At 40.2% G+C, this 23433-nt stretch overlaps 1 protein-coding gene across 2 annotated transcripts in view; it reads right to left on the reverse strand.

Moving 5' to 3' along the window:
- Positions 1 to 23433, reverse strand: part of C1H1orf21 (chromosome 1 C1orf21 homolog) — a 219491-nt gene that overhangs the window by 10698 nt on the left and 185360 nt on the right. For both annotated transcript variants that reach the window (XM_041755340.1, XM_041755349.1), the window contains 2 exons: positions 18617 to 18693; positions 10801 to 10861 (listed from right to left, as the gene is read on the reverse strand). In XM_041755340.1, coding sequence (XP_041611274.1) covers positions 10801 to 10861; positions 18617 to 18693 — 138 coding nt within the window. The remainder of the gene's footprint in view (positions 1 to 10800; positions 10862 to 18616; positions 18694 to 23433) is intronic.

Genomic DNA, 23433 nt, shown 5'->3' on the forward strand with positions numbered 1-23433 from the left:
GAGTTTCCAAGTTTCACTTAAATCTGTCTATTAATATCTCTGTCCATATTATATGTCATTTTTACATATGACACATTTCTTTTTGTTTCTTCACTTAATGTTACCTTTAAAATTTTTACCCTGTTGTAACTGATTCCTTCTAATGATAAATAGATATAACATAAATTTTTGTGGAATTCTTTGTGGAAGATTTCCAGGCTATTTGGTGGACTTAATTCAAAAGGGATGTTTTAATCTATTCTCAGGTGTAAGAGTTAACATTACCACTCCCTTACTCCCAGGCCAGGACTACCTAGTAGGTGGCTAGTTGGGAGACTGAGCCTCATGGATTCCCTCTAGGGTTCGTTTCCTCTAGGACATGAAGCCTCATGGGTCTCTCTTAGGATTCACTTCCTCTAGACATGAAGCTTCATGGGTCTCCTCTAGGGTTCACTTCCTCTAGGACATGAAACCTCATCACTTCCTTCAGGACAATGGCTTTAACAAGTTCAAGATTTCAATCCATATGCCTCTTGACAAAGATGTGTCTTCCAGATAAACTCTTTAGAGCTCTTTGTTCCGAACTAGTTGCTTATACTCTAGAATGTACATTGAACATGGTTGGAGATTTGGGGAGGCTAAGTACCCACTTCTCTTCCATACAGTTTTTAACTGAGAACAGTCAGAAGGAGTCAGATGGGAATTAGCTCTCCTGCTGGGTTAGGGAACCCTCCTCATCACCAGCCCCATCCGCCCCTCAAGGCCTTATGCATGGTGACTGACCCAGCCAATCATATGTGGACAGAGTGGAGGATGTTGGGTTTGCCCCTCTTACTGCTCATGGCTAGCAGACTAGAGGGGACAGTGTGAAAAGTGGTTCCTTTTCTTCCTCCCCACAGAGAAGAGCAATCTTGTTTGCTGGATCAGTGCTCACCATCCCTTCCAAGAAAAACTTTGTTTTCAGAATAGAAAGCACATGCATCTGGCCAAGAAGAGGACCACAACTCCTGATGGGAAGTTCCTGTCTGTAAAAGGCAGAGCAGAGTGAATTAGCCAGGTATGAGGGGGAGAAGGCCCAGAGGGCAATGAGGAGTGGATGTCCTGGACCTGGAAATGCAAAGAACATGTCTGTGTGGCTTCCCTCCTCATCCAGGACATGGCTAAGGTGACCAAGTTGCACCCCAAAAAAGAAGGGAAAGTGCGGGTCCATGGGACTTCTTTGTGGATCTTGAGGATCCCACTGGCCTGATGAACCTATTTCTTGGGAATGAGCACTTTGAAGGAGGACAACTGAGGGACGTCCAGAGGACACATGACAGGCCGGGGGCAAGCAGAACTGACTGGATTGGTGGGGACTATTCAGCTTAATGGGAAACTCTGATTAAAACGGGATTGTCGGGTAGCCTGGGCGGCTCATTGGTTTAGCGATGCCTTCAGCCCAGGGCATGATCCTGGACACCCAGAATCAAGTCCCACATCAGGCTCTCTGCATGGAGCCTGCTTCTCCCTCTGCCTGTGTCTGCCTCTCTCTCTCTCTCTCCTATGTATTCTCATGAATGAATGAAAATAAAAACTTAGAAACAAAAAAAAAAAAACTGGATTGTCACATACTTGGCCAACTGGCCAATGAGAATAATAATTAACAGAAGCCAACTGCATTTCTGTTCAGGACTATCAGAATCCTCGGGAACAGCGATTCAAATGAAATCTGAAACAGGACTGTTTCAGGTGACTTAGAGCATTTCTCAGATATTTGTGCTTGTTGGTCTTCCACCAAATTGCACACACTGGAGTGCAGTTTGGAAGTGGAAGGTGTGAGTAAGACTCAAGACCACTACGTCATCTGCTTTTTCCCACTAGACATTTTGTCATAAACACAGTCCTGTTTTCACAGACTTCTGTCAATTTTGAGAAATTTAAAGGATACAGAAGAGCAGAAAGGATGTAACAAACACTGTATTTCTATCACTTGGACATAAGAAGCAGTAATATTTTGTAACATTTGCTTCTAGCTGCCTCCCTCCCTAATGAAACTGCCATCCCAGTCCCATTCCCCTCCCCGCCCCCAGGCACAACAATGGCATTGGTTTTAGTATGTGGCCTTCCAGCTCATTTTTGATACTCTAACATCCATATCGTATTCTTACTATATCAAATAAACTATGCTTTATGTGTATGAATGTTTAAATATGTAAAAATATGGCATACACATATGTGTGTGTGCATGTGTGTGTCAGTAAATGGTATACAGCTGGTACTTCATAAATACTTGTTGAATGTCCATCTCTAAACAACATGGCATTTTGACATTCTTTAACTGGCACAGTATCATACAACTTTTACCACTCTGCATATTCCTCTATTCACTTAATAATATGGATTCAGATCTAAACAGTCCATTTATACATATATATGTATACCTGATTCATTTCTTTTAACTGCTGTATAATATTGCACTGTAGATTCCTACAGTTCAATCTACTCATTCCTCTAGAGGCAGACACTTAGGCTGCTTCCAATGCATTTGTGCTTTCTTTTTACTATTGAGCACAGAATTCTGCAGTGAAGTCTATTGTATAGATGTAAAAGAATTTCAAGGATACAGACCCAGAAGTTTAATTGATGGCTTTTATTGGTTTGTATTAAGAGTCCTTCTTTATATGTCCTGGCTACAGATCCTTTCGATGTTTTAAGGGTTGCAAATATATTCCAAACTAGTCTACTAGAAGCTCTGCATTTGGGAATTATGAGGCTTCTTCAACAAGGGAGACACTGACCCATGACAGTCACCTGGCTCCTTGTGTCAATTTTCAGTGTAAGAACCCAGAAGGGAGGCAGGATATGGATAAATATCTACAAACCTCAAACAACCAGTTTTGGGAATAGGAGTTTAAAGAATTTTGGTACTCCTCTTTTGAGTCTATTTAGGAAAGTGGGATTAAGCGAGGGCAATCTAGAATTGTCTGTTCCAAGAGTGCTTTTTCTAGGAATGAAACGGAATATGTCTCCACTCAACAGAACTTCAAAGAGAGGAATAAGTATTCATTAATAGCAAGATCATCTAAGGATAAAACCTTCAGGAAATGTATAGAACATAATATACTTTGTAATTCCTTCCCAAATGATATAAATGGGCATGTACCATTCTTTGCTATAGAGGGTCCACTTAGTGGGAATTTTAAAGAGTTGGGGGCAATCGGCTAAGATGTTCTCTTAAGGGCCTATCAAATTTTATGCTTCTAGATTAGAAATTCCCTAAAGGCAAGAACCCAACTTTTAAATTATGCACCACCTATGTATGGCCCCTAGCTGATTTCTGGGTCCAGAGAATACATCTCAGTTATGCTCATTAAATGAATCAAAGGGAGTCAGTTTTATCATTTTAATGATTTCTGGGGAGATCCTCTTTCCTTTTTGTCTTGCTTTTTGTAAAAGCAGGTCTTAAAAAACTTCTAAGAGTTCAAAAAAAAGAAAATGAACCCTCCAAACAAAAAATATATATAGGAATCCAGCTGTACCCAGGCCACTGACTCACCGACTCATTCTGTAATCACTGCTCAAAAGCTAGTGAAAGGTTGTTTAATGGCTCTGAAAATGTTCACATGAATCTAATTCCTTAACACGTTTATACCACACAGGAGGGAGGCGGGTCAGTGCACATTGGAAAAGAATCCTCTCTTAATACTCTCTATATAAGGAGACATCTGTACTGCAGGAAGGCCCTTTTGCTCAAACAAAATTCAGGCTGTTAAGTTCTACATTTTCAGTTTCAGTTTTAGCTCCCTCAAAACCCACCTCCTCCCAACGTCTACAAGTGGCCTGATCATCTGGATACAAACAACTGCAAGCCTATCCAACATATCAACTTCTCCGCTAGAGAGTCTTTGGTGAATTCTCTTTAATTTCCCAGACAAGTTGGCATTATGATGCAAAAATTTCAGTGAGGAACCAGAGGATCAGAAGGTTAAACAATTAGCCTGGGGTCTCAGCTATGATAGGAGCTGGGTCTCAGATCTGGCCCGGGTTGGAAGCACAGGCTCTTGTGTTTCTCTGTGCTGCCTCTTTCCTTGACTTCTCTCGATGGAGATCCTGGCACTGAACATGCCGTGCTGTTCTTTATTAAGAGCACCTCCTATCTTGCTGAGCCCTCTACTACAGGACCACATTTCTCTCCTTCGTATGTTTTCACTTCTGCTAGCCCCCCGCCCCCCTTGTTGGTACCATTCCCTTATTCAGCAGGTTTGCTAAGCATCTGTTCTGTCCCAGGCCCTGTGCCCAGTTCTGGGGAAAGAAAGACAAATGAGGTCCAAAGACAAATCTTAGCTCAGAGGGCTAAGACAATGCCCTTGGCTACCAAACGCAAAGAGTAGAAAAGGCATGCAGAGGAAGGGAAAGAGCCCAGGAAGAGGACAGGAAGGAGGAAGTCAAAGGAGTGATACACATCGACATTACTGTCTCTCTGCTCTGGGTGGCACCTTGGGCTGCCCTCCCTTGCCTAATTACTGTACCCACAGCACAGTGACACTACTCACTGACCGTGTCCCACACTGCTACTGAGTTCAGGGCACACTTCACTAATCAGCCACACTTCACTAATAAAAAATGGCGTGGTTCTTATTTGCAGTCATGTACCACATGGTTCTGGAATCTGAACTCTTCTCTGCTGCTTCCTAAGGAGCCTGGCTGACAGCACCTGAAGAATTCTTTGAAAACCAAGCCCTCCAGGAAAAAAAAACAAAACAAAAAAACAAGTGAGCAGAGACGGAGTGTGTTGCATTTCTTTGAGGCTTGTTGCCTGCTTTACTGTCCTTGGCCTCACCATCTATTGCTATCAGCTACCTTCGGATCATAGCCCAGAGTGTGCAAACACTTTGCCAGTGGTTCCTGTACCAATGTTATCGTCATGACAGTTCAGTAGGGAGAAAAACAAAACAGGATTGAGTCATATCCTTACCCTTCTAATTACAGCTCTGATTTGGCTGGTGAATGAGGAAAGGAAGGTACACATAGGAGAGAGAGAGAAGGCAAGGCAGGGGGATGGAGGGAAAGAGGACACAAGGAAGGTCTGGTTATTAGCAAAGGCGAGGCCATACTATGCTTACCGTGGAACAAGAGGTTGTTTAATGATACTGGCAGCCCAGCCCACTTCCAAAATACACATGCCAGCAAGAGCCTCTCTTTCTGCCAGTGTTGAGGGCTGTTGAGGGCTTTGGCTGTTACTAAAAGTGAAATGCAAGAAGGGAGGTACACCCTATCATTTCCTCTGTACATGCTGGGCAGGTTGCGTAACATTCCTTAGGATTTGATACAACAGTTCCATGTTTCTCCTCACTAGTGGGCACGAAGAGGCCTTACACACACCGCCAGACAGTAAAACCTATCATCAGTTGCATCTGCCCAACACTGTATCTGATTCTATAGCAAGTCTGAAGTTACACAGTCCCCTACAGGGATAGTTTATATTTAGAACCAAATATCATGGTTGGTAAATTACATGCTACTCTCTTCACCAGGTGAAGAGCAAATGGCTTCTAATCTCCAACACATCAATTCAAGATATGGTTTGGACTGAACTATAGAATATATTAAAAGGAAAAGTCCTTGAAATAAATTTATAAATGCAGACATGCTGTTTCTCACCAGCTATGTTGGTTCTGGGGCCAAGGCAATCAGGCCACTTCAGGAATGCAAACATTTTCTAAGTGTAAATGATTTTTAAAAAAATAGATGTGCAGGTCTACAGATGAACACACGTCCTTTAAAATCAGCAGATTTTAAATCCAGAGCTGCTCTTTCTCAGACATTGCCCCCAAATATTACAATGAATAATTCCAGCCAACAATGGCAGAGTCTCAAGATCACACAGGCTTAAGCCAGATGATACAGTAGGTATGCTGGTCACTCATCCTCAGGGGGTGAAGTATTATCAGCTACTTTTGAGAAGAAGGAAGGTAAGAAAAGAAGGACAATGGATTTGTGTGGAGTTTCCTAGTCTTTAAAACCAGAGATCTGTATCGGTCATTGCTAGTAAGGTTTGTGGGTACAGATGGGCCTGGATCTGAGGGAAGCACATCAATGAGATGCATCATAAAGAAATCCACAGGTTCTTGGCGTGGGGCTCAGGGACAGGCTTTGGGAATTATCAAACCCAGACATTTACTTAAAAAATGTTGTCTATATGATGCTCACAGCCTAACAAAGCTTACAAAGTCTTGCTTGAGAAAAACTAATCAGATGCAAATGGCACTGTACTGAGACAGTCTTGATTTAATATTAAGAACTATCTTTGAGAGGGTAAAAGACTCCTTGGTCATCAACTGTTCTTAAATCCTCGTAAAGCAAAGTATACATCCTTATTTTTGCCTGGAGAAGATACTATTATTGCAGATACTTAAGAAGTGTACTTACTTTTTTTGCTTCTAACATGTAGACTCAAATGTACAGAAGAAAGCCTATCTTAAAATCTGATATGATCTGTATTATATTCAGACTCTCCTCCATGAGGCCGACTTTTAATAATCTAGATCTCGTCTTTCTCCTCTAACTACAGTGAAAAGCTAGAATTTAAAATCATTACTTTGTTCAGCAGTAAACTGACATTTTCTTAAAGTTGCAAAATTAGACAAATGTCACCACTTTGCTTAAAGTTCAGGGGTCTGTGAATTGTCAGGCAAAATGCCTAGATTCTGACGGAATACGGTTAGATACTGAAGTAAAAAATAATGAGTAAAAATAAATGAGATGCTCCTGTTGTTTTACAGGACTTCTCCTCTCCAAAAAAGAAATGCAGAAGAAATCAAACAGAGGCTATAAGCCTCTTTGGAATTCTCACTGCTCTCCTGACAAAAGTGCTCAGATGTAAGTCGGTGTCCCGGCCTTCTACACGCCAGTGCAGCTGAAATGGTACCAAGGGTTCAAGAAGCTGTCCTGTCTGGTTAGTGGACCTCAAGTTTCAACACCTGATCTGATAGACACCTGTGTTCTATACCAGAGGACCTGGCTCACAGGGATGACGGGAGGGCAGGGGGATGTGGGGAAAAAGAGTGATGGACGAAAGACTCCAGTCAGTAAAACAATTACATTATAAAAGAAACCCACTTTTAAAATTAAGCTACTCAAGGCAAGGGACTGTTACCTACATATTTTGTATCCCAAATTTACCATCTATTTTCTATCCTGAGTAACGATCTGGTACTCAGTAAGTGTTAAGTAAGTTCTTTCTTCTTTCTTTCTTTCTTTTCTTTTCTTTTCTTTTATTTATTTATGATAGTCACAGAGAGAGAGAGAGGCAGAGACACAGGCGGAGGGAGAAGCAGGCTCCATGCACCGGGAGCCTGATGTGGGATTCGATCCCGGGTCTCCAGGATCGCGCCCTGGGCCAAAGGCAGGCGCCAAACCGCTGTGCCACCCAGGGATCCCTCTTCTTTCTTTTCTTTCTTTCTTTCTTTCTTTCTTTCTTTCTTTCTTTTCTTTTCTTTCTTTCTTTCTTTCTTTCTTTCTTTCCTTCTTTCCTTCTTTCTTCTTTCTTTTTAAAGATTTTATTTGACAAAGAGAGAGAGAGAGGAGAGAGAGAGAGAGAGAGAGAGAGAACAAGCAGGGGGAGCAACAGGCAGAGGGAGAGGGAGAAGCAGATTCCCCAATGAGTAGGGAGCCCAGTGTGGGGCTTGATCCCAGGACCCTGGGATCACAACCTGAGCTGAAGGTAGACGCTTAGCTGAGTCACCCAAGTGCCCCCAGTAAGTAAGCTTTTCAAAGGCATTTTTGCTACTTGCTTTTCTTTGAGACCATAACCTTCTTAGAAAATGCTGGTCCGGCTATGGTGTAAAGGTACACTGCACTCGGGCACCATGATCATCTGTGAGCTAGAGCTCACCTCAGCTTTACTGTAAATAGTAGGCCATCTGATAGTCCTAGTTTCTTTACACTAACAGTACTTTTACATCTATCCTGAGAGAGACAGAATAGATTTCTTTTTGGTGTAGAGAGTTGAAGGGTAAATTGAAACCATGTCGTACAGACACATTCACTAACTATAAAGGAAGAGTCAAGGAAGGGCAGGTTTAAATCTCCACACATTCAGTCAATTTTGCTTCTTATCAACTGAAGGAAGAAAAAGGAAATCCTGAGATTTCCTGAGACATTTCTGAGAGATAGTAATCTCAAAACTCAAGCCCTCTTAGAATGACTCCAATTTTCAGCATGAAGGTCTGAGGTGTTTTGTTTTGTTTTATTTTGTTTTGTTTGAATATTTATTTATTTATTTGAAAGAGACAGAGCGAGCGAGTACGTGTGTACACATGGCAGGGAGGGGCAGAGGGAGAGTCTGAAGCTCAGGGTGGAGCCCAGCAACAGGGCTCGATCTCACAACCCTGAGATCACAACCTGAGACGAAACCAAGAGTTGGACACTTAACCAACTGTGCGAGCGTGCTGCCCTTGTTTTTTGTTCTTTTTAAATCAACCCTATAAAACCTAAAGAATAGATCTGAGTTGCATTTATAGTTGTTCCTCATACTAGCTTGGACCAAAGAAATATTTAGGAATGGTGGAAAGCCAGGAAAATAATTTATAAGAACCTAACCTCCAATTTTGGTTATACAAAATAGGGTGAAGATGAGATTTAGTCAAATGCATTATATTAAGAAGAAATGTTTTAATATTGGAGGCTCAATGGTTAAATAACCCATGAAACAGCATTTTCACAATGTTCAAAAAGATGAACTTTATAGATAAGAGGGAAGAAACAGGAAAGCCAGGTTCAGACGGGATAGAAAACTGCCTTGGAAATCTGTAACTGGGTGCATGTCGCAGGTTACATAACAGCTCTTCTTTTAATATAAATGTATTTCATAGTGAGAAGACTGTTTATGTTGAATCTACAAATGCTTCTTTGTCCAGGGAAGGTTCCATCCAACAAATGATCAAGTTATAAACCTTGCTTTTGTTGTGTTAGACACATCATACTCTATACCCTGGATGCAAAAGGAAAAAGGGAAGTTGTATTTCAGATGGGAAGGATGAATTCCAGTTTTGAGTAAAAGGAGGTAGAATTTCAGTTATGGAAACACACCAGAAAGGGATTAGATCATCTTAAATGCCTTGTCAGGGTTTGTAACTTTTGTTTAAAAAGGTAACTTACTACTCAGGTTTCAATTTTTACAGACTAACTCTGACTACTAAGAAGATCTTTTTATTGCCACAGAGCTAGTGGAGGAAAAAAAAAAATCCAAACAAACTGAGAAAGAAAAGGTCTTCACCATTACAGTGGGAACAAAATATTTATTCTCATGCTTCTCTTTACTAAAACAAATGTTACTGGCAAATTGAACAGCTTTTGAACTGATACGTGAAACTTGGTAGTTATTCCTGGATGAAGTTTTCAATCTAAAAAATACTAGATAAGCCAGGGTTTCACTAAAAAAAAGGGGGGTGGGGAGCCTGGGTGGCTCAGTTGGTTAAGCGTCTGACTCTTGATTTTGGCTCAGGTCATGATCTCGGGATTGTGAGATCAAGCCCAGCATTGGGTTCCATGCTGGGTGAAGAGATTGTCTCTTCCCCTTGGCCCCCACTCTAAAAATAAAATAAAATAAGATAAATTACATGCAAAGGAGTATTTATGCATAGCCAAGTAATGCTATAGGTTAAAGTTCCATTCTAATTCATCATCCATCTCTACCTTTCACATTGGCAACATAAGCTGGTCTTTTAATAGTGCTTTAGAAGATTATACAACTATTCCTTAAGGAGGTCCACTTCAGAATGGGGTCTGCTGCTGAAACACTGATGATTTTCACCCTTCATTATTTCCCATTGAGTGATATATGTCCCTAACTTAGGAATTCATGAAGGAAGGCTCAGATAAAAGGGCCACAAAAAGTAAAAAATAAATAAAAATGAAAATGAAAAAAACTTCAAAGGCAAAACTGGCTCATGATGCCTTAACCATAGTTATGCTACTTTCTGAATTTAGAATTTAACTCTTTTTCAGAACAAGGTTTTCAAATGGTAATACTCAGATTTATAACTTTACTATTTAAAGTTCACCCCCCTGCAGTGATGAATTTAAATTCTGCAAGTATGTAAGCCTTTAATTATTACCATACCCATACTTCATTCAGCTGATTAGCATATGGCACTCTGGGATCATAAGTATGGGTTCAATTAGCACACAGATCTTCCTGTCAATGTAAAATCCACACAACTTCTAGAGAAGCAACTTGGGAGACTCTGCTTTTGGTGTCAGGCTGATGAAGGCTACAAATCCGATCTGACTACTATCAGCCTTGCAAACCTTGGCAAGTTATTCACATATTCTGAGCCTTAGTTTCCCCGTCGGTAAAATGCAGATTATACCTATCTCAGAGCCATTTTCCCAAGGCAGGTACTGACTGCACTATATATGCGATGTTTGTAAAAAAACTCAGAGCAATGTCAGGGATACTGAACACGCCATAGGTTTTGGCGGGTACTAATGACCTTCTTGCTTCCAGTCTGAAGTGAGAGCAGGGCATGAGGTGCAGACAATGTGTAGTGAGCAATGTTCTGTCTCAGGCAAAGGCTCTTACTAGTCTCTATTTGGCCCTACACACATTAATTAATGATCAAGAAGCCTAGGATCTTGGATGCTCTAGTATACATCAAACATTCTCATAGTCACGTTTTTTTTTTTTCTTGGCATGGGGGAGATTTTTATTTTAAGTCTCTACCCATCCCCTTACAAGAACAACTTTGTAACACACAAATCAGAATATTATTACCTTAACTCATGAGGCAGTTAGCATATTTCCCTTGAAACAAGTGGTTAACTTCTTTTACTTCTTACCTTTTCAATCTTTTCATCCAGCATTCTGAAGAATTCTTGTTGGCTTTCAGAGATGTGCATGCTAAAAAACAAAGAGTAGTTAAGTGCATATTTCAATGTTTTCTTAAACCTAGCTCCCTCAAGTGAAAAACGCCGAGACCTTAAGCTTTCAGGTAGACATTTATTGCTGACTTTTTCACTGCAATAGTCTAAGTCATACTAAGGATCAGTGCCATTACAGTAATCCTGTAAATGTGTTTCATTATAGTCTATCATTATAGTCTATATAGTCTATAGTTCCTATGATTTAAGGTATACAATTTCCTTTCCATGTACACATTATTTATAGAGATGTTACTGGAGGGGGTGTGCCAAATTTTTTCTTCAGAAACACATTTGTGATTAAAAAAAAAAAAAGCATAGCCAAGCAATATAGGGCATATTTGAAGCCTGTGCGGGACTGTAAAAAGAAGATATATCCAAGTTATTATGTTGAAATGTGTATTTTACAAAGACGGTCATCATTAGCATGGTATCTAGCTGGCAGCAAACAGGCAGAGAATTGACATTGCCCTTGAACACTCTGTGCAGTGGTGACATCCCATGCACCTTGGAAGTGAAATCCCACTGGAATGTACGAGTGAGTCAGAAAGCATACCTGAGTAGCACTTACCCTGTGTGTTTGCTTGTCTAATACTACTTCACGGCATACTTAGTGAGACCGACATGGTTGGTGGGGACAAAACATAAGAAGGTAAGGAGAGAAGAGAAGAACCACAGATGGGAAGGGCATGGGGAGGAAAGGGCCTTGTGGCAACACAGTCTTATTGACAATGGTTTCCACACAGCAAACAGGTGTGGGTGGTCCAAGGAGGTTCAGGACTCTGGGTTAAGAGACACATCCCATAGCATATCTTTCACTTACTATAAGTGCTCAGTTGTGGCCGTGGCTGGGGATGGAAGGAGGGGAGGCTCTGGAATCACTTCTCCCCTGTGAGTCTAGGTGTGGAGGCAGCCCAACTGACCTACCCCTTAGCATTATGCCTCATCCTTTAGGGCCCACGTGAACCCAAACCCTTCAGCAGCTCAAAGGTTTTTCCTTGTGTGTAAAACCAAGATTTAAATTTTTTTTTTTTAATTTTATTTATTTATGATAGGCACACAGTGAGAGAGAGAGAAGCAGAGACATAGGCAGAGGGAGAAGCAGGCTCCATGCACCGGGAGCCCGACGTGGGATTCGATCCCGGGTCTCCAGGATCGCGCCCCGGGCCAAAGGCAGGCGCCAAACCGCTGCGCCACCCAGGGATCCCTAAAACCAAGATTTAAAATTGGGAGCACCATGACATCAGCTCTGATATAAAAGGAAAATAGAAACTATCTGACACCAGCAATCAACTCTCACATATAACATGTAATTTTTCCTGTGAGGTTAATGTCCTGTTTCAGAAACTGGTCTTCTCTTGGTGCAGGTTAGAAAGGCAGGCTAGAATCTGGGATGATGAGACTATATTAAAACAATCTCCTCTCTTTCTCTGGCTGGGCAGAAAAGCCACTTTTGAATGCCTGAGTTTTCCCAGATTCCTCACGGCTTTACTTCTTTAAGTGTCAAAATGTTTTTTATCTGAGCCACTTCGGATGCAAAACTTCAAATTTTAATAGAGGACCCAGCATAAACATTATGTAGATTTCACTTACTAGCAGCCACTCCCATGATCCCAAATCACAATCCCCCTCTGTAATGTTGGGACACCCACTGGAGCCTCTGAGGTGGGCAGAGCCGGCTCTTCCTAAGCAAAGGGGCCTTAAACTGTGGGCTTCTGTTCTCTGCTTTGAACTTTTTCTCATGTGTCTTCTTGTTAAGGAAGGTATTGGTTCCTTTTCAGTTTTCTTCCAAGCTGCTGCTTCTACTTCACACTTAGCACATCCAAGTCTGTTAGAGTTGTGTCTAAGGTTAGACACAACTGTGTCTAGGTTAGAGCCCCAAACAGGCTCTGGGGGTGGTGGGGGGTGGGTGGCAGGGCAGGGGTGCAGGGGATGGGGGTTCCTGTGAGTAGGGAACAGGCATGTTCTGGTAGTTGCTGTGGCTGCTCAGATACGTTCTGGGCATCCTCCCTGTTCCTGGCCAAGCTCTTAGCAAATAAGGTTGCTGGACAGCTCTGGGTCCCAAATATGAAAGGCATGAAGACATATAGATATAGATATATCTTAATATAGATAACCATGCACATGTTCATGTGTGCACACACATGTATCTTAATGTAGATAACCATATATACATTAGTTTCCCTAGAGAGTCCAAGATATCTCATAAAAATGGCATGTTTAGGATTTGATGTTTACCATGGAAACTTCTGGGTTAGAGTTTTTAACATAATTGCCTTGCATATAACCAAAGGGCAATAAATATTTAATCAACTGGGACCAAGCGGTCCCAATTTTAATTCACGTGATTCCTGTGATTCCTGACTCCTCACAGAGGCAGTTCAGTTTGTTAGGATGGGTGAGGTGCAGGCCTCAGATTCTTTATCTATAAAACCATCAGGCACTGGTCTCTGAGGCCCCTTTTGGCACTGATACTCTATGATTATTACCAACTTCCATTAACTCCTTAATTGAACTATCACAGCATGAAAACAGGGATGCTTGATTAGTACTCATGCATACTAGACTTAACAAGATTAGTCTTAAGTAAAAGCGATTCTGCAAATGTGTCTGCCATCCCTGGGATCAAGAAGAGAGCTCAGGGGTGCCTGGGCACGTGGCTGGCTCAGTCAGAGAAGCGTCCGATTCTTGATCCTAGGTCATGAGTTCAAACCCCATGTTGTATACAGACATTAAGTAATTAATACTTAAATGAATTAATTTCAAAAAAAGAATGCAGAGCTCTGTGGTCCATATCAGAAGACCAGTGCCAAAAGTAATGGTGAGGACCTCAAGATGCATATATAGTAAGCAAGCACAAAAACCCTAATGTTCCAGTTTTGTATAGTTTAACTACATACTTTCTAACCCTTAAAAAAAATGCATTCCTTGATTAAAGCAAACTGAACAAAAGCCACTTAACCAAAAATTAATTAGGACAGGGTAACTCCATCTGAATCCAAACAGTAGCCTCACTCTGGGGCAGATGGTACAGTGGTTAGGGAAGTAAACTCTGCCATTTTCATTTTCATGTGTGCCCTTTGAGAAACAATTCTAACCAAACGTAGGCAACTGGCCTTCAACTGGTGCATCTCTACATCATACCCCACTGATAGAGAAATACTGCCTGCTTTCTCTCTGTGTAAGATCATCAGAACACCTCTGCCTCCCTCTGTCTCATTTCAAAACCTACCAAGAAGTATCTTCCATCAGACTGATTCACACAAACAGTATGTGGACTGTGTTAGCCAGAAAAGTCTAACGGAAGGGTGACTTATTTATTATCAAATCCTGATGCACCAAAAAGCTCTTTCAGATAAGCTCCATTGTCCCTGGAAGTGTGGCAGGTACTGCCAGATGGAGCAAATGCTTGCATGAGGCCTTTCTTGCCTAACATCTTCAGTATGTGTAACCCGAAAAAGAGGCTTATTCTGCTGTTCTGGGGATTCCTTTCATAGACAAGCCCTGAAGTCCTTTCAACAGGTACAGAGGCAGCATTGTTACTCTGGGCAAGTAAATAAACTACTCCGTTTCACGGACTCCTGCCTAGATAAACCTGAACATTCTCTTCTCATGTGGAAACTCTACAAACACAATGGCATTAATATTAGTTTTTACCTTCAAGAGTACAAACTGCACTGTGAGAAACAGTTCTTAGGTAACAACAAGTCCATTCTTAAACCCTTTCTGATGCACAACCTAGTGACTGTGAGTGATGAGGGAGAAAAAAGCACACTGGCCTTTCTACCTTTTCTCAAGATATTAGAAATGGATAATTAAATTGTTTATGATTCAGCTTATAAAGTATGAATATCTGATGCTAAGATTAATTAGATCTAAAAATCTTTTATAAAAGCCTGTATGCTGGTACTTGATTTAACTAATAAAACTTAACAATCTCAGTAACTCCTATTTCTCTCTAATGAACTCAGCTTCGGAAAACACAAGGCTCCCCTAGTGCACTTCCAGTGCCCCCAGTTGGCGCTAGCAGAGCTCTTGTGAGTTAATCCTGAGTCATCCACAGCTCTTCTGACTGTGACTTCTCAGCTTCATGAGATGAGGGATGACAACAGTATGGAGTCTTAATGACAAGTAATCAAAGGAATGAAAAAGGTGGGCAAAATGAGCTTAAGAGCTGCAAGGTATATGGCTTTCCTTTTTAGTGACTTAAAAAAAAATTTCCAGCTAATAAAAACCTAAGCTATCAAAGTACCAGAAGGCAAGGTCCTGACTCCTTAATACTTCAACTGCAAAAATGAAATGCAATCACTCAGGGAGTTCCTGGCAAATCTTGGCTTGAATAGTTATTTCTTTCAATAATCATCATCACCATTGCTCAGCTGGACCTTGGGGAAGTGGCTTAATCCTAATCCTCACATAATGACACACCCTTGCTGGCAGTTCATGCATGGCTTACTTTTATTTAGCCAAATATATATATTTAAAATAGAATAATAAGCACCTGCAAAACAAAAACAAAAAACAAAAGCTAGGACCCTGACAACAACCTAGATCTAACTTACTTCCCACCCATCTGTGTGCTTCCCCCAACTCAAGGGAACCCACATGCCCAACCCCCCCCCATAAAGCATTACCATATACATGCTTTATAATGCAGAGAATTTATTTAGTTGTTTTTAACATTACGAAGAGTGCATCATGCTCTATGTAATCTTTCAAGACCTACTCTTCTAGTTATATTGCTCAGGTCCAGGCAGCCTTGTATGTTGGTACAGCGTATTTGTTTTAACAGTGTGAAGGCAGTGTGGTTCATCTACCCAATTTCCTGTTAAAGAGCATTTGGGCTGTTTCTAACTGTTAAGGTGTTCTTATCAAACATCCGACACTGGGATAGGTCCTGGGCATACATTATTTCATTTAATTCCCAGCCCTATGAAAGAGGATTTTTTTTCTCCTCTATTTTTCTCTGAGAAAACTGAAGCCCAATGACATTAGGACACTGGCCTCAGATTACAGTCAGTTAGAATGAATTTTGTATGTTTTATCAAAGGAAGGTGTGAAGACTATCAGCCTTTTATTACCTACCTATCTTTATTATTAATACATCTCCTGTTACCAGGTATGGGATTGTCCTTCCACTACTGGGGAAAAGAAACTCATTATCTTATTTTATACACTGCAGAATAAATAACAGTTTCCTTGCTCCTCTGTGTCAGAAAGGAGGAAAAGTACTCATGGCTTTCTAGGAAGATTTCGTAGTTGAATTCTGGTAACCCAGGGTTTTGACTCATAGTTTAATACACACACACACAACCAGAGGATTTTCTTCCTAATTTTAATGTGAACACAAGAGCCAATTTAATCAACTTCTCTGAAAGCTTCAGCACATGCCAGTCTGCAAAGTATTGCTGCTTCAGTGTCTCTAAGTTAAATAAGTATTCACACCAAAGGAAAAAAGAAATTCTCCTTAATATAGTCTCTCCTTAGAACTCAGAGATAAGGGAATCATTTAAAAATAGCATATATTGAATGGCCTGGATGAAAAGATGACTTGGTTTTATCATCAGATATCTGTTATCCCTCAAGGGCAGACAAAATTAGTGTAGATAAAAGTGATTACCCGTGAAGTGGACAGGGGAGGTTGTGATTATGGCATAAAGTGTACCTAAGGGTGTAAAAATTGGTTTTAACATTCCACTGACAATGTAAATGAGAAGTGGATTTTAAATGTCCAGTTTTCGGGATGCTTGGGTGGCTTAGTGGTTGAGTATCTGCCTTTGGCTCAGGGTGTGATCCCAGAGTCCCAGGATCAAATCCCACATCGGGCTCCCTGCACGGAGCCTGCTTCTCCCTCTGCCTGTGTCTCTGCCTCTCTCTCTCTCTCTCTCTCATTCTCTCTCTGTGTCTCTCATGAATAAATAAATAAAATCTTTTAAAAAAATAAATAAAATGTCCAGTTTTCTTTGAAAGTAAAAAAATTTAAATCCCTGAGCTCTTTCACCAACCTGAAGAATCCTAACCACCTACAGCACTACCACAGACACTGAGCCAGGGTGAGGTGATTAGTTTGAACTAGGTAATTTTTGTCTCCGTTTCCCGGGAAGAACCAGACATAACACAACTTCTGCTTATGACTTGGATTTATGGAACTACTATTACATATACATAGTAGGTTTATTTTGGGGGTGGGCATGTCTATGTCAGAGGTACTAGTGGGATCAGCATCCTCAGGGAATTTGTTCTTATTTAGGTGGACCACCACAAAAGAGATTTGTAGCCTTGGGAAAATAGAACCTCTTTGAAGGAAAGGGGAGATAGCTTCAAAGTGACACTAAGTGCGTTTTACTGCCAATGTAGATTCCATTCTAGAACAATCTAGAAAAATACTCATTATTCTCTTTAACATTTTAATTGTGCGATGCATAACACATAGAAAACATACAATGTTATTTGTACAGTTTTAAATACTAACAACGAAAGGAACACCCATGTAATCACCACTCAGGTTAAGAAATAGAACCCATGGTCCCATTGTCTTCCATTCGGTGAGAAAGAACCATTCTAAGTTAAATGCGTTTTCCTTTCCTCGCTTGTCTTTATTGCTTTATCACATACATATGTAACACTGCATACATATGTAACACATCACATACATATGTAACATTATGTTCTGCCTGTTTTCAAACTTTATATAAATGAAACTATATGCAGACAGGGACTACCACTTACTTCCCTTACTGCACAACCTTAACATTCATGACAGTCCTCCATCTTGATATGTGGAGCTATAGGTCATTCATTTTCACTGATATTGTGCTTGCTTTGGCAGCACATACACATTTTCACTGATATGTAGGATTCCTATCATAAGAATATGCCACATTTTTTGTCATCCATTATAATTTGGAAGGACATTCAGGTTTTGCTTCAGAGCTTTAGGAGCTCACATAGATAGTGCTGCTAAGGACATGTCAACTATGTCCACTGGCACATCTGCACAAGGGTTTTTCTAGGGTACACACCTGAGTGGGGAGTTGCTGCTGGGCAAGGTATGTCCAGGTATGATTTCAGTAGAGAATACAAATTGTTTTCCAAAGTGATTGTACTGGTTCACATTTCCACTGGGCTGAACACACCCGGGCCAACCATTTGTACTGTCAGACTACTCTATTTTTGCCAATCTTGTGGTGCAAAACGGTATTTTTCCTACACATTAGCTATTCAAGTTTTTTCTTTAATGAAGTAGTTGTTCACATCTTTAGCCTCTTTTTCTATGAGCAATCTGTTCTGTACTTTTTGATTTTATAGAATTGCTTTATCCATTCTGGAAACCCAACTACTGTCAATTATATGCACTGTAAATATATTCCACCCCTTCCTTTGACTCTCCTACAGTAAATTTTGATAAATGGAAGTTCTTAATTTTAATGCAGTCATACCAATCATTTTTCTTAAGATCTGCATCTTTTGTGACTTGTTCAAAATTCTTTCCTACCCCATAGTCATAAAGATATTCCCCTTTATTTTCTTCTAACTGATTTGAAATGTCAGTTCTGTCATTTATTATGGATCTGTTTTGGGACTCTCTATTCTGTTCCATTAGACCAAACCACACTGTCTCAATTCACTGAAGCTTTACATTAAGTCTTGGTTATCTAGCAGGTAAAACTGAGCTCACTCTGAAAACATTATTAGCTTTAAAAACAACATAAGGAAAATCGGAACCAGAACTTACTTTGCTCTGGGCTGATGAACTAATCCTGGAATCTCTTTATTAGTTTTAAGTCTTACATTTGAACTGGCACTTTTTTCCTGAAAAACATAAACACAGATGTAAAAGACAAGGTGAGAATCAGCAATTAAACAATGGCATGGACTGTCATCACAGAAATGCTAGATTTGAGACCCTTCACAGCAGGTCACTTCATGAGGACAAAAATCCTTGCAAAGATGTAACGCTATAAGGTAAACTGCCAAGCATTTTAGCAGGGAACACTGTCATGGAAAGAGGAGGTTGCTTTATGACAGCTATAACTATTTTTAGAAAATTATGTGCAACTAGTATCTGATGTTTAGGTGTTTTTAGGGAAGAATAGAAAAGAATAAAAGAATAGAAGATTCTGGTGCCAACGAGCAGCAGTAGTGTAACCACAGACATTGTTTACATTCTCAGGTAACAGACTTCAGTGCATTTTGTTTATAAAAGACAACTACAACTGCAGTTATTGAGATGTGAAGTTTGCACGAGGCCCTAGCATTGACAGAGACAACATGATTAACAGTAACTAAGTTATTCCATCCAGAACAAATGCTGAGATGGAATTCAATTGAATTAGTAAAATTCAATACTAACTTATATTCAAGAAGCAGTTCTTTGGCTTTAGTCTGATATGATTTCTTTTCTTTTAAAAATTATTTATTTATTTATTCATGGAGATACACAGGGAGAGGCAGAGATATAGGCAGAGGGAGAATCAGGCTCTGTGCGGAGAGCCTGATGTGGTACTTGATCCCAGGACCCCAGGATCAGGAGCTGAGCCAAAGGCAGACACTCAACCACTGAGCCACCCAGGTGCCCTGTCCGATCTGATTTCTTATTCCCAGTACACTAGCCACATGAGAAAGAAACCCTCTCAGAGCTTAAGATGCAAGTGTATTGGATGCTTAGGTAGTTCAATTGATTTAGTATCTGTCTTCGGCTCAGGTCATGATCTCAGGGTCCTGGGATGGAGCCTTGCACATGGCTTCCTGGTCAGGAGGGAACCTGCTTTTCCCTTTGCCCTTCCCTGCTGTGTTTTTTTTTCTCTCTCAAATAAATAAATACAATCTTTTTAAAAATTGCAAGTATATCAGTAGGTATATCATCTCAATAATAGTACTGCTCTATATTTATACAATATTATCTTTAAAAAATATTCAGGATGCTTTACAATTTGCTCTGAAAACACAGCACTGAAATGAAAGGAAAGACTATTCTAAACCTATTTATAACAGGTGACTATATACACTCAAGGAACCTGACGTGTAGTGATAATTAAAGACCCAGGCGAGGGCAAGGAATAAAGACTCCTGTGGGTCAACCCACTGTTCTTATCACATGCAGAGTGATGTGGGATGGCATATAAAACAGATGGTCCCCAAATGAACTCTTTCGAGAGTTCCTATTGCTCTCAGGGCAGCAGAAGCCATTTAAATCAGTGAAACTCCAATGATGTACACACTGTGGTTATTTGCTATTTACCATCCAATGTGAGCTTCTCTGTATAACATCAGTACTCCAAAATACAGGGTAATTTTTGTTTGTGATTGTCTAGGAAAAGAAACAATTGGTACTATTCTTTTTGCAGTCTATCTTACCTTCTTTACCTGACACTAAACTTTAGAGTATTTTCGTAAACTTTTAAAAGGTATAAAATACATACTTTTCCTCCTGCTGATACAGCCAGGGAACAATAGATGAACTATCTTAGTTTTCATTTTCAGAAAGCAGCCCCAGGAAGGCAGGCCCAGTCCCTTCTTTACTACTGGGGCCTCGGAGCCTGGGTGGGGCCTGGCACTTTGGGAGTTATGCATCATATGCCAGTAACACAAATGAACAAGGTCAACAAATGATGAACTTCTTTTTAACAGTGAGAGATAAAAATAGCTCTAACGTGGTCTCTCTGAAGGACTGCAGAGGTAAGTCCCAAGTTAGTCATTTTCTTTCCCCCTTAGCTGCTTGCTTGAATTAAGCACTGAAAATGGACATATGACAGAGCCTTACACTTTTTTTTCTATTCATATAATTTCCCAAACTCTGAGCCTAGATAGTACATTGTAATTGACTGATTGATTGATAGACTGTAATTTTAAACATTGCTAGGGCAGGAATGAGGCCTCTAATTCTAAGATTATAAATGATACACAATTGTATACTGTTTATAGTCAATTTATTAAACTGTACCCGTCATAGTTACATTGCCTCACCACATCTTCCTTAAAAACACATTGTGTGGTTGCTAGGAAAAGGAGGAAACTCCACACAACAGAGGCTTAGTGGATGGGTGGGGTACTCCGCCGAACAAGCCATGCCTCTGCACATATGCAGAGGCAAGCGCTTCCAGGAACTGAGGCAGAGGCTCAGGGTGGGATTTCAGCTTCAGATTTCCCAGTTACAAATAAGAAAAAAGAAAGTGTATGTTATTACATAGTGATTTCTCTTTGATTATTTATGTATAATATATTTGTTTTTTATAAATTACTACTCCCAAGGGCACCTGGGTGGCTGGCTTAGTGGTTGAGCATCTGCCTTTGTTCAGGTCATGATCCCGGGGTCCTAGGATCGAGTCCTGCATTGGGCTCCCCACAGGGAGCCTGCTTTCTCCCTCTGCCTGTGTCTCTGCCTCTCTCTGTGTCTCTCAAGAATAAATAAATAAAATATTAAAAAAAACAACAAATTACCACTGTCCAAGACCATAATAACAACTCAATGATCACTTACTATATATATAAGTCAGGCACTATTCTAAGTGACTTCCATATATTAACTTATTTTAATACTCACAAATATTTACATATATTAACATATCTTTATGTTCATAATATCTCACTGAGATAGGTACCATTTTTATTCCCATTTTATTTTATTATTTTTAAAAAAGATTTTATTTATTTATTCATAAAAGACAGAGAAAGGCAGAGACCTAGGCAGAGGGAGAGGCAGGCTCCCTGGAGGGAGCCCAATGTGTGACTCGAAACTCCAGTATCACGCCCTGAGCTGAAGGTAGACACTCAACCACTGAGCCACCCAGGTGTCTCTCTTCTGATTTTTATTTATTTATTTATTTTTTTAAATTTTTATTTATTTATGATAGGAACACAGTGAGAGAGAGAGGCAGAGACACAGGCAGAGGGAGAAGCAGGCTCCATGCACCGGGAGCCCGACGTGGGATTCGATCCCAGATCTCCAGGATCATGCCCTGGGCCAAAGGCAGGCGCCAAACCGCTGCGCCACCCAGGGATCCCTCTTCTGATTTTTAGATCTTAGCATTTGTTGCCACTTCCATTTGTTTGGCACTTATTTATGTCTTATCATTATTAGTTCCTATCTCCATTTGTCTTATTTGCTGTGTCTGAATTTTAAGCTCCCTGAGGACAAGAATCTTTTCAATTACTTGGTATTTTAACCTAATACCCACTACATAGTAGATAACTATTAATCAGTTGATTGTAATAATTAATAGAACTAACCAGAAAATATTTTTCACTGTTGACTCTTATTGCAAATATTTATAAAAACTATTATACTTTACCTTAGTGCAGTTAATGTAAATATTTTATTATTGAGGATTTCTCAATAATTGATGATCTGGAAACATGATTTATATTTGATGTTTTTGTTTGTTATGCTAGATCCTTAGAATATACTTGCTCTTTTGTTTTTTATATGGACTGCAGAAGACCATCCAAGTTTTTTTTCTTTTAAGATTTTATTTACTTATTCATGAGAGACACACAGGAGAGAGACAGAGGCAGAGACACAGGCAGAGGGAGAAGCAGGCTCCCATGCAAGGAACCTGATGTGGGACTCGATCCTGGGACTCCCGGATCACACCCTGAGTGGAAGGCAGACACTCAACCACTGAGCCACTGAGGCATCCCTTTATTCCCATTTTATAGATGAGAAAGCTGAGGCACTGAGAGGTGAAGCATTTACCTGAGATCATACGAGTAATAAGCGATAGCGTTGGGATTCTGAGCCAAGCAGAATGGCCCCAGAGTCCATGCTATTAGCCACTAGGCCAGCAGTTCTCAAACCCCTTTGCCCATACTCTTCAAATTTTTATACATTTTGTTGAACCATATGAAAAAAACCCCACATTTGTTAAAATTACCATCAATTTCATTAGGAAAATTTTGACAGAAGCTGTCAAGCTCATGGTGGTATAAAATTTTCCAAAACTCTACTTTTGGTTTAATGTTTGAATTTTGTGACTGGCAACACATACTGCCAATTGTTTTCTTTGAAGTGACAGGTTCTCTTCATTCATTCTTGAGATAATGTTTGCCAAATACCCAAGTCTTAATATCCATAATTTGTCTGTCAGGCATTTTTTTTCTAAAGTAGAGATGGTGTCCCATAAAAACAACCACTAGTTCAGACTGCAACTCAATCAACTGCTGAGGTACTTTTCCTTGAGATAACCACTTTGCCTGGGTGTGCAGAAGAAATGCTTTACGTATGCCTATTTCCCATCTCATCACATAGACTATTAAAAAGCTATGCATCCAAGGTACAATATTTAATAAAATTAAAGTTACTGCTTCATTCTTAAATGAAAATGGAGGCTATTCTTTTACTGTAAGTGCATAGTGGTGGTGAATAAGATGACTACTTATATGGTTTCGCTACTGCCTTGATTTGTGCTAAGGCACTAGGCAGGTCTACCCATCATGATTTTGCACCGTCAATACAAATAACAACATGGCAAAAAAGGCAAACTGCTTTTTAGTATTGTTAGGGAAATGAACTTGAGGACATCCTGAGACTGTCTTAAGGACTGCAGGCCATAC

The sequence above is a fragment of the Vulpes lagopus genome, chromosome 1, assembly GCF_018345385.1.
Source record: "Vulpes lagopus strain Blue_001 chromosome 1, ASM1834538v1, whole genome shotgun sequence".
Classification (NCBI taxonomy): domain Eukaryota; kingdom Metazoa; phylum Chordata; class Mammalia; order Carnivora; family Canidae; genus Vulpes; species Vulpes lagopus.